This window comes from Gallus gallus, chromosome 3 (assembly GCF_016699485.2).
Source record: "Gallus gallus isolate bGalGal1 chromosome 3, bGalGal1.mat.broiler.GRCg7b, whole genome shotgun sequence".
Taxonomy (NCBI): Eukaryota; Metazoa; Chordata; class Aves; order Galliformes; family Phasianidae; genus Gallus; species Gallus gallus.
The window spans coordinates 48745930-48761597 of NC_052534.1; the positions used below are offsets into that span (position 1 = coordinate 48745930).

The 15668-nt window shown below is 35.4% G+C and overlaps 1 protein-coding gene across 1 annotated transcript in view; it reads left to right on the plus strand.

Moving 5' to 3' along the window:
- The window catches only part of ESR1 (estrogen receptor 1), a 104797-nt gene that overhangs the window by 26172 nt on the left and 62957 nt on the right, over positions 1–15668 (plus strand). The window contains 2 exon segments of the mRNA NM_205183.2: positions 1240–1430; positions 13948–14064. Coding sequence (NP_990514.1) covers positions 1240–1430; positions 13948–14064 — 308 coding nt within the window.

Here is a 15668-nt window from a genome sequence, read left to right on the forward strand (position 1 = left end):
TTTCCTGAATGATGCCAGTAACAGTTGTAAGGTCTCACAGGGTCAACAGTCTGTTTCTACAATAACTGTTATTCATTCAATGTTGTTCAATAAAAATATGTCATATTTTGGGATGGAAAGTATATATTAGGTGGGACAGAAAGTATATATTTGGGGGGTGGTTGGCAGCACATGTGAGAGTGTATGGGTGATTTTGTCTGATAGAAAGCTTTTGGGAGTTCAAGTTGGACTGCAGTAGGAGATGTTGGGGAATTTTACTAGATGAAAGAGAACAGTTGAGTGTAATAGTCATCAGAAAGACATAGAGGAGTAATGGTTTGGAGCAGGAGGGGCTGTTGGTGCTAGATGTCTCAATTCGTCAAAATACAGGATATTTTGTTGCACTGAAGAAGGTAATATGACAAATTTGGGTATGTAAGAAGAAATCTGAAAAAGGCCCCCGGATTTCATAGGTACAAAACCAGGATATTTTGAGAAAAGATTAGGACTCGGGAGACAAGAGTCACCTGTTTACTTAACAGTAATTAAAACATGCATAGTAAGTAGGTACTTACTGCAAACAGTAGCATACTTCATGCTTTAACTTGTATGATGTTGCCAAACAATTTGTAGTTCAGACTCTTATTGCATTGTATGAGACTCTTTACCTCCTAGGAGCAACCTCAGGGACCACTGCTGTTGCTCTCGTTATTTTCACATCCTCTCATCTCTGAATCTTGTTTATCAAGCCTACAGCAGTGAGCTGTAATAACCTCTTACCAAATGTGAATTAATTGCCATTTATGCTATAGATTTGTTCTGTTTTCATTTTCAAACTATTTATTGATACTTCAGTCATTCTGTACCCTTTGGACAGGAGAAGGTACACTAAAAATTGCAAATTTTTATTTTATTTTATTATTTTTACTCCTTTTTAACATCTTTAGAAAAACTGATTACTTTATCAAATAGCTTTTTAATTTTTCAAGGTACAATGCTTAGTAACATTGGATTAATTTGTGAAGAATTGTGAAGAATTTATCAGTATTTTATGATTTCTAGACTTCTCCAATTAGAACCAATTAGAAAGCAAGATGCAAAGTCAGTTTTTTTCCTATCTGTTCAAAATCTAGATCTTCGAAACTCTAGATCTTCAAAAATATATTTGCTCTTCTTTCTTAGCTCTTAGGAGTGGATGAGACTTAACAATGCTGAAATATTTGTTTGTTTTTTTCTTGTTTGTTTTTCTGCTGCTAACAGGCCAAGCTCTGATAATAGGCGCCACAGCATTCGTGAGAGGATTTCTAGTACCAATGAGAAAGGGAGCCTGTCCATGGAGTCCACCAAGGAGACCCGGTACTGTGCTGTGTGCAACGACTATGCTTCAGGCTACCACTATGGGGTCTGGTCTTGTGAGGGCTGCAAAGCTTTTTTCAAAAGAAGTATTCAAGGTAATAAGCTGCTCAAGTGAATCGCCTTAACTTTTTACTCCTGAGGAAGCTACTTGAGATTACAGCCTGAGCCCAGGACAATAACATTTACTGAGATTTTGTTAGCAGTAACTGTTTTCTCCTACATATGCTTAGCTCTGTATTTGGTGAACGCTTCTCACAGGTATGTAATATATTGCTATTTAGATCAAGATTAGTGAGGGAAAAGAAAAGTTTCTATACATTCTTCTTGATTTCTGTATGTCTGATTATGGAGGCAGTAAGAAATCTAATTCAAAAATCAATATTGGATCAGGATGACCACTTTTTCAGGTTATGCATGTCTCTCTTCTATGATTAAGTTCCTATCCAAAATTTCTTTTTGAGAATTCACTGTCAGAAGAAGATTAATCCATATTTATTAATTTCTTAATGTTAATTCAGTGCTCATTTAGCAGAATGGTTCAATCCAAATCTCAGCTACTTGAAGATGTGAGATATCTTTTGAGAGCCAGTGTTTGAATGGAATGTGTCCTTGATGAAATAATATTTATATTTGTCTGCAAAGCAGGGCTTTGAACTATACACAATGGTATATTTTCCAGCTGTCTCATGACTAAAAGTGTACTGTGCAAAATGTTCACTGGATTAGAGGGCATCTAACAGAAACAATGTAATTACTACGACCAAGATAATTCTTTATAAAAATGCCTGTCACTCTGTGGGATGACTAAAATTTTTTCCTGTTTAACAACAACAACAACAAAAATAGTGTAGGGACTAAGTATGGTTCTACCAAAAATCCTATTCAGTATCTCTGGGAATAAAAATGAAACATATAGGAAGAGAAAACTAGCAAAATGCTGTATTTTAGGCAGGTTTCTATAGTTTTTTACATCTCTGGGTGATATACACATACAGAAATTCCTGTTGCTCTTTTTATGAAATAAACATAGCAAGAAACAGTTTTTACCTTATATCAATCACTAGGTGTGAATGTTGCCTGTTTTGTTGCAAGAGTGCCACTGAGTTAAGTAAGATTTTCATCATTCCTCTCAAGAACTTTTCTCAAACTAAAGAAGAAAGTGAAAGACTGGCTTTGGAGTAAACATTGATAAATTGTTTGAATGCCAGATTATTTAACAGTTACTAGTATTTCTCTTTTAGAGGTTACTAGTATTTACCTCTTCTAAATGATTTGAAGAAAAGAGTGGTTACAATAGAGTTTGATAATAAGCAAGGCTGGGTGGAGAAAGTGTGAAATGCTTTTCTCTTAACATCAGAAAGACATGTTTAAACTTGTAAGGTAAGGAAAACAGCTCCTTAATTTGGGTCTTTTTCATTATGAGTTCCCTGACTGAATCAGAATTATGTGGAATTTTGAAATTCTGTCCTTGAACTTGAATTGAACTAAGTCATCTTATCCATAACACATTATTTTTGAATGTCTCCCTTGTTCCTTATTTTATTATTACCATTTATATCAATACTAAATAGTCAGAATAAATTGTTCCATCTCTTACTTGTGTGACTTGGTCCTGGGTGATCCAGCAACATTATGGATAAAGAAATTAATCTGACTTTCTCATTGTGTTACATTTTTTCTATATATGTGTTGATATATATATCAACACTTGGGTGAGTCTGCCCTAGTCTCTTTGTCAATAAGTCTTGAAGTCCTCAACAACAGGTCTATTGTTTGTTTGTGCAATAATACATGCTTTTTAGTAAATTCAAATCTTGCTTCTTTACATACACTTGATATAATTTTTAAGTAGTCAGTCTTCAAGAATGTAAAGATTAAGTTGTCGGTGTCCTATGAAATAATTCTCTTAATCATTAACTCATGTTTGCTCTAATTTAAGCCCACTCCATGCCTTATCCCTTGTCAGTATGAAGCAGAATTATTGTAATGACCTTTTACATAGTTGAACTGTTATCATATCTTTCCTCAGTCTTCTATTTCTTTAGACTAAACAAACTCATTTCTTTCAGTAGAACATGTCTTCTAGACTTCTGTTCCTATTTGTTACACTCCTCCGTACTTCCTTCAGTTGATCCACATCTTCTTGGATGACAGCTATCATAAGAAATGACATCCACTAATATCAAGAAAATAATTAAAGGATATGAGTACTTGTAAGAGAACTCTTATCATTTGGCCATAGAGAGATTAAAAGGCTTTTAAAATAGATTTTAAAGTCATAGATACCCAGTCTTGATAAACTTAGGGATTTTTTGAATTTCCTACTGGGTTTGGAAGAGATACCTGCTTTGGAAGTTGCATGTTTCCACTGAACTTGCATACAGTTTAAAGAAATGACTAATTTTTAGACTGAGCATACATGAGAAAACCTGCTATTTACCTTGCCAGGTGGTAATAATTTTAAAGAAGTTGTGTTTGGATATCTAGCCATAAATGCTGCTAAAGAATAGAAGACTTCATAGGGTAAATATTGTTTCATCTGTATTGTATGTATGATGTGCATTCCTAAAAAAAAGGGACAAAAATTTCCTTGGAATCATATGATTAAACCACATTGAGGTAAAGAGGACATTTTTGTATAAACAAAAATATAGAACATTTTCAGCAAATACTTCAATTGCTGTTTGTAGTGTGTCTTTAAATGCAAGAGAACCATGCAAGACACTTCTATGCTTTACTATCCTGTGTTTCCCAACACATATATTGATGTATACATAACTGGTCATTTTTATGCTTTTCATCAGAGATTTCATAGTTGAATTGCTATAGCAAGGATTGATGTTCTTAATGCATTATAGTAAAAATATTCCATTTGATTCTTAATAGAACCACAGGAAAAAAATGAGTGAGTACAGACACGAAAGCACTGTATGGGGTAATCTGTTTTCCTCACTATTTAATATTATCCTTAGTGGTATCTATCTTTGGATTATTTCTTTGTGTAAGTTAACCACCAAAATTTTGAGAAAACTCACATATACAATGGACTACATTGGACTGGAGATGGGTAGCTTCATTTTTATCCAGATAGTTTGAAATGGCTCTACAGATATGTTGTGATACACACATGTACAGATATTTATCTACTAAATTATCTTTCTTTTATGTCAAACAGTTAATGCTTAAAAGCTAGCCTGAAATAGTAATTGTCTTTCAATACCTGTAACTGTTCAGTTATGTTTTAACAGCAGATGGAAAGTGAAAATCTCAGTTTCCTCTTGAAATTGTGAATGCCATTTTGCTTCCTTACGTCATAAAATAGATTTGGGGACTTTGTTTTGAGAAAGCATTGTGCAGACTGCTATTAACGTATAAAGTTTTATGGGAGGAAAAAAATCATACAATACCAAGGTTGGTGTGTTGCTTGGTGATGGAAATAAGAATACTTTATTCTTTGAACAGCATATGTTTATTTTGGGAATGTAGATGGTCAATTGACTTGAATCCAGAGGCGTAACAAGCCATCACATCACAGCACACTGTACTTCTCTATTAAAATATTTATTAATTTTCAGATGACAGGGGGCTAGTAGCTCATTAAGTCTTCTCAGTATAAACTTTATATGCTCTTTGTTTATAGATCCCAGTAGCTTAATGGAAGTAAATCTTTTATAACATTCCTAGCCTTGATCTGTGGACTCAAGAGCTTTCTTACAATGATTGCTAATTCTAGTGATTTGTCTTCTCATCTGCTAAAAAATTCTTTCTAATTTATATTACTTTGGTTTTTACAACATATCCACACAACAGTCCAAAAGTACCTAGTATCTCTTCCCAATGGGAAGTTCTTATAACTTAAGTTGTTACAGTCAAATAATCATATCTTAAGTGAGATTCAGTTCTTGAGTTGCTCACAGTCTATCTTTCTGTTTGCTGAGTAACTTCCTTTGTCTTTAGGCCTTTTCTGATTCCCCCATAATAACCTCTTTAAAATCAAGAAAGCAGAATTGGATGAACTATTTCAACGTTAGCCTTACAAATGCCATTTAAAAATGAAAAATCCCCTTGTGACTCACACATTCTTTTCCCCTCCTTCTAATGCTCTTGTTATTTATATAGCCACCAAAGGGTATGGAACAGGAAGGAATTACTCTTAACATCTCTGAACAGAATCCAACAAATGCCTGTGTTTATTGGTCTGAGGACCTGCAGAGGGAGAACAAGTGATTAAGAAAATTGTGAGGTAACTCATTAAATTGAAGGATATCTTGATCTCAGAACTGTCGAAGTACTTTAGAATTCCTAATTTCCATTTCCCTGTCTCTTTCATAAGCCTTTCTAATTGTTTTCAGGTGCACCTTCTCTGCATTTCAGGTGCACCTCTTTACAGCAGTATTCTCAGACAAAACTGCAAAATTTCACAAATATTCAGTTAAGAATTACTTTGTAATGCAAGGCAGTACCAGCCCGGCAAGTGCAGGTTGGCATCTGAGGATGAATAACCATGATGAGGGGTTCCAGAGGATTGTCTTGAATCACAGACTTGAATCACAGAGATAGAGTGGTCTTTGAAGTATAGAATTCTTGAAGCTGGAAAGTATTTTAGTTGTGTGGCTTATGGTTTGATTGCAGTTAACAGTTTTGTCTTCTGAACATAAAGGAGGAGTTTTGGCAGAGAACATGGAGTGTTATCAACTGTTTTAATTTCACAGTAATATCTTGACAGAGCTGTTCTCTTTTGAAAGTATGTAGTTCAAATTTTAGTGCTAGGAGTGGTGGCAAGACATGCATATTTTCTTCAGAGATGGCTAGACTTGCATTTGTAAAGCACGTCTAATAAGTGGACAGTTAGGTAATGCTGCAGTGAAGCATTTGAACGATTGCCTATTTGAAGGGTTTTTGAAACATTCCCTTTAATTTTCTGGTATTTCTTTGTGTTTTTATGGTATTTTTGTAATCTGTTTGATAACAGCTACAAATGCTGTACTGACCCTGAAGCCAAGAAGACAGAAACCCCCCAGTAAAACTGTTTGTGTGTTGATTCTATGAGCTGTCAAGTAGAAAGAACGAAACTACAGAACATGAGTCTAAGTGAGACTTGCAGAGGCAACACAGTAAATAAACAGAGGTCTGCACACCAGTATCTAATCTCAGGGTGGAAAACACACAGTTCCAGATTGAGAGGTAGGTGGCAGTTAGAAGTCTAGAAAATGTGTACTTGAAAAGAGCAGAAGGATTTAGCCATCACTGATAGTTCTAATGACCTCCGATCAGCCAGCTTCATCTGAAACTTCTTTTGCTTTATTTTTGTGTTTATAGTCTCAAGTTAAATACATGCTCTGATTGTTGCTCTCTAATGTGTATTTTGAATATCAGAATTCTGTTGATGTTGATTCCTTGTTTCAGGAACGTGCATATTGAAAGTCAAGTGTCAGTACTTCCTTTTTCCTAGTCAATCTATACTGAAGTGGTACTCTTTCAATGAATTTTAAATATTGCATTCAGCGTGGATATGGCAGTGATTTAAGATGATTGCATCCAAGATAATTCCTTATTTTCTATGGTCTAAGCAAACCGTTTGGCTGCAGTGGACCTTGAACCCCAGTCCATTTTTCTGTCCTGTGATAGGATCAACTGTTTCTGATTACTTACATGTTTATTTAGCTGCTTCTTTAAAACCTGTACATTGATCCAGTATTTATCTCTCCTTATCTTTGAAAGCTACTATGAAATCTGAATCTTCCTTCCCGCAGGTTAAATTCATGTCTTATTTTTCTGACTATCGTGCCACAGGAAAAAAAGTTGTATTTTCCTCTGCAACAGCTTACAAATCACCAAAGACTGTTACTACACTTTTAAAAAACACATTATCATAGAATCATAGAATGGCCTGGGTTGAAAAGGACCACAATGATCATCTAGTTTCAACCCCTCTGCTATGTGCAGGGTTGCTAACGACTAGATCAAGCTGCTCAGAGCCACATCCAGCCTGGCCTTGAATGCCCCCAGGGATGGGGCATCCACAACCTCCTTGGGCAACCTGTTCCAGTGTGTCACCACCCTCTGTGTGAAAAACTTCTTCCTAATAATGGACGCAGTACTCCTGATGGGGTCTCACAAGAGCTGAGTAGAGGGGGACAATCACCTCTTTCTCCCTTCTGGCCACCCCTTTTTTAATGCAGCTCAGAAGACAGTTGGCCTTCTGGGCTGCAAGCGCACACTGCTGGCTCATGTCCAGCTTCTCATCGACCAGGACCCCCAAGTCCTTCTCTGCAGGGCTGCTCCCAAGGAGATCTTTCTCCTGTTTGTATAAATACCTAGGATTGCCCTGACCCAAGTGTAGCACCCCACAGTTGGCCTTATTGAACCTCCTAACTCAAAGAAATCCAGGTTATTCAACCTTTTCTTACAAGTTTTATTTTCTAGCTTTGTAATCTCATTACTCCACTTGTCCAGTTCTAGGCTCTTCAGTACAAGAGAGACATGAGCATGACAGTTCAATAAGGCATGAAGATGAATAAGGATCTGTGGCATCTTTCTTATTAGAAAAGGCTGAGAGAGCTGGGACTTTTTAGCCTAGAGAAGAGGGGAGTTCTCAGGGGAAGACCTCATCAATATACATAAATACCTGAGGGAATAGTGCAAAGAGGACACAGCTATTCTTTATTCATTGGTGCCCAGTGCCAGGACAATAGGCAATGGGCACAAACTGAAGTACAGGAAGTTCGCTCTATACACCAGGAAAAGAAAAAATGTGTGAAGAAAAATGTAGTATCATTACATTTATTAGCCCTATATGAACAAATGTTGAATGTAAAATAAAAAGTTATAACAATTTTAAGTTAAAGTGCTCCAATAAAAATGCACAGTAATTTTTAGATCTCACTCTTAATGGATTTCAGAAAAGAACAGAAGGTTGTGCCTTTTTTTAAGCATAGACACTCACATTCACAGCTTAATTATCCTTGGACAAGGTCTTTGGATTTAGAGCTTGGGTTCTCGTAGTAACTACCCAGACCTGCTGAGAAGATGAATAATTTTCTGTTTTTAAACTAGCTAGGCAATTCTGTACATGACAATATGGAAAAGGGCCTGGATTGTAAAACATATTTCCTTTGTGGCCCATAGGGAGATCCTTCTTCAACACACATCTCTGAAGGAAAGATCATAGAGCCACTGAGGAATCAGAAAAGAGGAAAGGTCAAACTCTGTATAATCTGTTTTATGTCATGTAGCTCCCACACAGTATTCATTTTCTAGTGAAATCTTCACATATGTATAGAATTGTAAACACAAGTAGTTAATTGAAGCCAAATTATCATGATACTGATCTTCCCTTTACCCTTTCCATACCTATTCAGCTAACAGGAAAAAGAAAAAAAAAAAAGAATGAGGACAGACATTGCTTCAGGATTACAAACCTGCTGCCATCTAACCAATTCAGTAACTCATGAACATATACATTGAGAAAGAGTAAAATATAAAAAGTAAAGTACTAATCTAACTTTATATAAATATAAAATAATATTTTCGACTCCGGCAGATGAAAATGAAACTGGTGTTTTCACTATGTCAGCATTATCACCCTAAATGCAACATGTAATTCTACCTCAAATCCTTTTCTTTCTTTCTTTCTTCCTTTCTTTCTTCCTTTCTTTCTTCCTTTCTTTCTTCCTTTCTTTCTTCCTTTCTTTCTTCCTTCCTTTCTTCCTTCCTTTCTTCCTTCCTTTCTTTCTTTCTTTCTTTCTTTCTTTCTTTCTTTCTTTCTTTCTTTCTTTCTTTCTTTCTTTCTTTCTTTCTTTCTTTCTTTTTTTAATTTTAGACAAGATAATAAAATAGGATGTATGTTTTTCCCTCATGACATATAAGAAAAATACACCAATCTAGATCCCAATCTCTAAAAAGTCTGGCAAGGAATGTGACATCTAGTTTCTGTTTCCTTATCTGAAAAATCACAATTGTCTTAAATCCTTGGCGCATGATTAAACCAACTGCTATGTTAAAGGAAAAACTCCCACAGTGTTTTACTCACAGCCATTTCAATAGGATCTCTTAAGAGACAAAATGCATTTTCTAAGAGAGTCATAGGCAAGCCATGGCTATCTTATTCCCGTAGATTTTTAATGATATCTCTTGTATTTTTAGCTTCAGCTTATTTGAGCTAAAATGGGAAGAGGAGAAATTCCTCTAGAGAAAACTCCCACAGACAATATGAAGAGGCCAAGAAATAGAAACAACTGTAAATTACTCTTGTAACTACTTTAAAATCCAACAGTTGTTGGCCACAAGAAAATTAACATATCTCTATTTTTATTTCAGGCATAACTTCAGATTATGTTTTCTCATGGGCCTACTGAAGAAGTTTAGGTAGTCTTACTTTATATTTGGATCCTTGGTAACTAAATGTACAGTTTGCAAGGAGATGTAGTGTACTTACAGTACTACCTGTAAATGAAAATATTAATTTTGTTAAAATACTATAACAGTCTTTAACATCAGTGCTCTGACAAAATCTCTTCATTGACTTTAAACCAATTTCTCATGCAAAAGAAAACCTATTTATTTTCTCTTTCATTCAATGATACATGAAGGCTCCTCTGAAAGTAATGCCTCCTATTTTATTATATTGGCCCACAATGTAGAGGCAGATGTTGGTGGTTTAACACTAGAGGCTGAATCTTCCTGCCAGTATTCCATTATGTTTTGTTACCTTGTGACAGATGACAGCAGAAGGGCAATCTGGCAAAATGGTGTCTGACATAGAAGTCTGTATGAAGCAAAGATGTGTCATTGAATTCCTCCATGTGGAAAAGATGGCACCCATTGGCATTTATCGATATTTGCTGAATGTTTATGGAGTCCGAACAGTGGATGTGGGCACAGTGAAGTGGTGGGTAGTGTGTTTCAGCAGTGGTGGCAGTGGCAGTGGGTACCTCCACAGGTGTAGATGTTTACAAGCATAGTGTGCAGGCTCTTGCTCATTGCTGGCAAAAATGCATAGGTAATGGTGCTGAATGTGTTCAAAAGTAGTGTTTTTTAATTGAGAATTTCCTCCATCAAATAGTGTTACTGTGCTCTTTGTATCTGTTATAGTTTCCGTGGAAATAAATAGGAAGCATTACTTTCAGAGCTTTAAACATATACACTTTGCTGGAACTACTAGATACAAGTACGCAGATACTTAAATGTTCTGCTGAATGTAGTAATGCTTAACTTTAGAGAAATATGAAGTGTTTTGTTGACTGAAACCCTCACAGATAAATCATCTTCCCACTCTGATTCAAGCATGCTTGGCTGTTGCATACACTGCATGTGTCATGAGAACACTTAGAGTTGTGTGAGTCTCTGAATATAAATACTAGGTGTTTGACTCATAGTGACAAGAAAGACTCAGACTACATATCCAACAAGAAACAGCCATGATTACGACAGGCCAAGTGAGGATAAGCTGAAAATCATCCTAATTTCAACCATTATTTTCTTGTTAACATTTTACTTCCTCAACCTCGCTCCAACAACGTTGGTTGTTATCATATGGACCTAGATCTTTTGCCCATTCCAGAAAGACCTTAGCATATATTAAAGTGTTGTAAAAGTACTTAACGTTAATTTTGCTATTATTTCAAAATGTAGAATGTGCAAGATATAAAAAAACCCAATTCCTCCAACAAAACAAACAAACAAAAAAACTATTCTTCCAGCATTTCCCTTAAAGTCTTCCTCTGTAACTGATGACAGTGCAAGTCATACAAATGTGGAGATTAAGATGAGCAATATATGTAACAGAAGGTAATTGAATCACCTAAATTATGTAATTCAGTATGTAAGACAGTAAACTCTCTGCCTTTAATCTTGTGCAGGGTATCTGATAATTTATTTTTAGAAAAGCAACAAACCAATAAGAGGAGGAAGTCCAAGTGCTTACCTTAAAAAGTATCAGTGATCACTGAAGACATTTCTTCATTTCTGTATTCCTATGATACCAATGATTTTAATAGTCTAATTAGTTTCTCCTGTAGCCTGCATTATTCTTTGAGTACCATTAAAAGAAAGTGTAGGGCAGCTGGACACCTGTTGTGTCCCACTGTCCTATTAATGACTCCAGTCAGTGAGGAATTACTTCTAATAAGCTGGATTGCTCAGAATCTGCGTTGCCAAGAGATGAGCTTTAAGGATAAAGGAGAAAGTAGAAAAACTTAAAAGACAGTACGCCTCAGATTTATTAAATTACTTTACTTAGAACTGTAAATCATCTTTGGGTTTTACCTATTCCTTCGTTACATTCTTCTGTCTTTTCTCATGTTGCACCATCCCAGTCTTGTCTGCTCCTTGCAGAGGAAACTTTCTTCTCCGATTCCACTGACTGAGCACTTGAAATCAGATGGTAACATGAGGAAGGTAGAATGGTTCCTTCCTTCCTCCCTGCCTGCCTTCCTTATCTTCTTCTTCTTTCCTGATTCATTTGATGATCATTTTTACTGTATGCTCTAGTTATCTAATATTTTCTTCAAGTTGCTTTTTTTTTTTCGCCCCACATTGTTCAAACTAATGAAAGACTCATTGGTTAAATGAAACTTAAAAATGTGAAAAGTATTAAATACAGTATTGTCTTCCTAGATGTACAGTTACTATGATGTCTAAGCAATGACATTAGCTATGGTATTGTATTGATTTCACTAAGGACTGTAGCTTGATTACAGTTGGGATTGTTTTATGGGCTATTCTACAAACCAAAATCCATTTTTGAAAATTTGAAGTTGGAAAAAAAGAAATATAGGTTCAAATCAAATTAGAAGGTTATCACTTGCATAAGAACTGCGAAAAAGGATGACTTGAACCTTATGAAGATCAGCTGGTCCAGCAGAAGTGTTACAGTACGTTTTTGGTTTTGACCAAAGTGGGAATATTTATCTGCTTTTCTTACAGAGTGTTGCAAGATGATTTCAGTGCCTGGAGATATTCAGTTTCTGAACTTACATTTTAGCTTTACTAGAATGGAAATTGGATAACCAGTCAAAGCTTTTATTTGTTTGTAAAATATTAATTAATGATTTTAGCCTTTCTCTCACCTTGTTTCAGAGCTCAGTTTATAAATAAGGCAATTGGTTGAGGACAGGTACCACAGCTTTTTTTGCTGCTGTTAAGTGTGACCTAATAAACATGCATTTCCAAAGAAGTACAGCTTTAAGTTTTTTTTCTCCTTTTTCCAGTAGATATTGTATTTTTATGTGGTTAAGGCTGTTATCTTTCTTTCTTTCTTGATTTTTTTTCCTACATGTGAAATGTCTTGACGTAGATATAGAACAGCCTGTATCATACTCAAGGAAATGAAAATTAAAATGCTCTTTCATGCTGAGGTTCAGTTGCATTTCTGTTCTCCCTCTTTACCTCAGTCCAGGAGAATATATATACACATGTACAATTAGTAAATACTAATTCTGTCTGTTTGAGACAGTATATAGTCAGCTTTCTATAACAACAAGTTTACCATTCAGCTGCTTATTTTGATTGGATCCCATTTTTGTAGCATTAGAGAACAGATGTTCCTGGTGTAATCCAATAGTCATTTTTACCCTATTTTCTAATTTGTAGTCAAGGATAGATGATATGATGAGACCAAGGCCTCTGTCAAACATCCACCCTACTCTACCTTAAGCTGATCCCTTGACCTGAAAGAAAGAACAAACTGTTCTGCAGTAAAATTGTTTCGTTTTGTGCTGTACCTTAGTTGCATTTAGATGAATACCAAGCACTAATAAGGTCATTTTGGATAGTCTTTTTATCCTTGCTGAACTTTGTCTATGGCTGGAAAATAATTTAATAGCAGGCTTGAAAATATATTTGATACTTATTTTTAAGGGAAAAAAGAAGGGAGAGAGTTTGTTGGCATTTACAAATAGTGACATGCTGAAAACTGTTGTAGAAAAATTGAGGCACAGAGGATAATAAAGGAGGAAATGGAGTTCTGAAAGACAAGGTGCTGGTGTCAAACTTAGTTGCACCAGATGGTAATAGAAGGATTTGTCATGAGAAAAGTGTTTTTGCATGTATCAGTACACAAACAGTTAGGGATTAATTTATCCCTGATGTACAATTAAATTAATATTTTTTGTTTCTATTTTATGTTGTTTTTCATTTCTAAACTGCCCCAAATTGTGGTAAATGTCTAAAAAAGCTCTGTGAATAGGCCTTTTTCATTCTGTAAACCTATAATCGTTTGATGCTTAAGCATCACAACAAACACACAGATCGCATGACATTTCTCAAACTAAGAACAAGGAAGAAATTCAAGGGACTTATTCATATTTATCCGTTCCCTTTTGTGGCTGCTTTGATTAATTTTTAAAAATTATTCTATAGATGTTTTCATTTTTATGAAAATATTTTTAATATTTTGAAGAACTTGTGTATACATGTGAGTGTGCTGTGAATTTTTAGCATTATTTACATCTTTTTGATAGATAATGATAGTAAAACTACCCTTTGCCTGCGATGTTAGGTGCTGTTCTAACTACTCAGTGAAGCATAAGATAAAATATTATAGGCAATTTGTAATGCCTGTTGTTTAAGATCATGTGTAACCGTGTCCTTATTTTCCCTCTGGTTTTACAGGGCACAATGACTACATGTGTCCTGCCACTAACCAGTGTACTATTGACAAGAACAGAAGAAAGAGTTGCCAGGCCTGCCGACTAAGAAAATGCTATGAAGTGGGAATGATGAAAGGTGGTATGTACACTGCAGTCAACAAATCCTCAGCATTGGTGTCTGCCTTCCTGTCTTTTAACTTCATTGGACAGATGATACAGTTCCTAAGCAGGAATTTTTATTTTCTGAGCTGAAGTGTATTAAATCAAAGAACATTTAAATAAAAAATAAAAGCATCTCAAATCCTATGTTTTTATTCTCAGCCAAATTTACATCAAAATTTATAGAAACTTGGACTTTGATGGACCTATGATTCTTCTGTTAATATTTTTAATACGTGATTTTTGGGGTCTCTATTGGTAGAAGCCAGATTGTGATGAGTGAAACTTAACTCAAGATTTTGTAGCATTCTGCAATTCAGTGTGAAAAACACTAGTAATCTCAGATCATCCATATTTATTAAAAAACAGCAACAGTAACAAAACAGAAACCTGTGAATATTCAATACTTATTCACTTAGTTCTGGAAAGGAAAGTTAGTCCCTTTATTCCAGTAATGACCACATACTGTTAATATGAATTAATTTCAACAAAACTGAAAGGCTCGCTTATTTTATGCATACTGGACTAGATGCCAATTTATTGGAAGATCATACATACTAATGATGTCAGAGAGGAAGAATTAGTCACTGAATGCCTAGGCTGAAATGTCATACCACTGAATTATTTTATACATATATTCAGTCATAAAGTTTTGGAGGCAAAATTAGAAATAACTGACAAGACAAAATAATTGCCATAGTGTGTTCCTATATGGAAGAGTTCTTTTTGTAAAATATTTTTTGATCCACCATGATACGTGCTTTTCTCCTCTAAGTTACAGCATTGTGTCTTTCATAGAATCATAGAATCATTAAGGTTGGAAAAGACCTCTAAGATCATCTAGTGCAACTGTCTACCTACTTCCAATATTGCCTACTAAACCATGCCCCCAAGTATTACATCTACCTGTTCCTTAAACTCCTTCAAGGATGGTGACTCCACCACCTCCCTAGGCAGCTTTTTTCATTGCCTCACCACTCTTTTGGAGAAGAAGTTCGTCCTAATATCCAATCTGAACCTCCCTTAGTGCAACTTGAGGCTGTTCCCTCTTGTCCTATCACTAGTTACCTGGCAGAAGATGCTGACCCCCAACTTGCCAGTGTCCATTGAGGGAGTTGTAGAGTGCAGTAAGGTCTCCACTGAACCTCGTTCTCCCCAGCCTAAACAATCCCAGTTCCCTCAGCTGCAAGATTTGACAATTTGACAACTGACAATATTTGTCAAAAGCAGAGAGAAGTCAAATCCTGAGGAATCAATATTTCAGATGAACAGGAAATTATGGGAAGCATTTGCTCTAAATCAGAAGAAAACCTTGTAATAGACTATTGAAAATTTAGATTACTTTTATTAATGAGAAGTATTCACTAGCTTTCTCAAAACCGAAAAAAAAGGAGTAAGCGTTCAGAAGAGAAAGGAATAAAACACATTTTACATGAGGAAGGAGCTAATTGTTAAATTAGAGATTGGTCTTTTTCTTTTTCTGGCATATCTAATGTTTACTTATTCCATGATGAACAATCGCGTGGGAGCAAGAGAAAGGAGTACCTCTTCATGTCTGTATTTCACAGATCATATAGTAGTTTA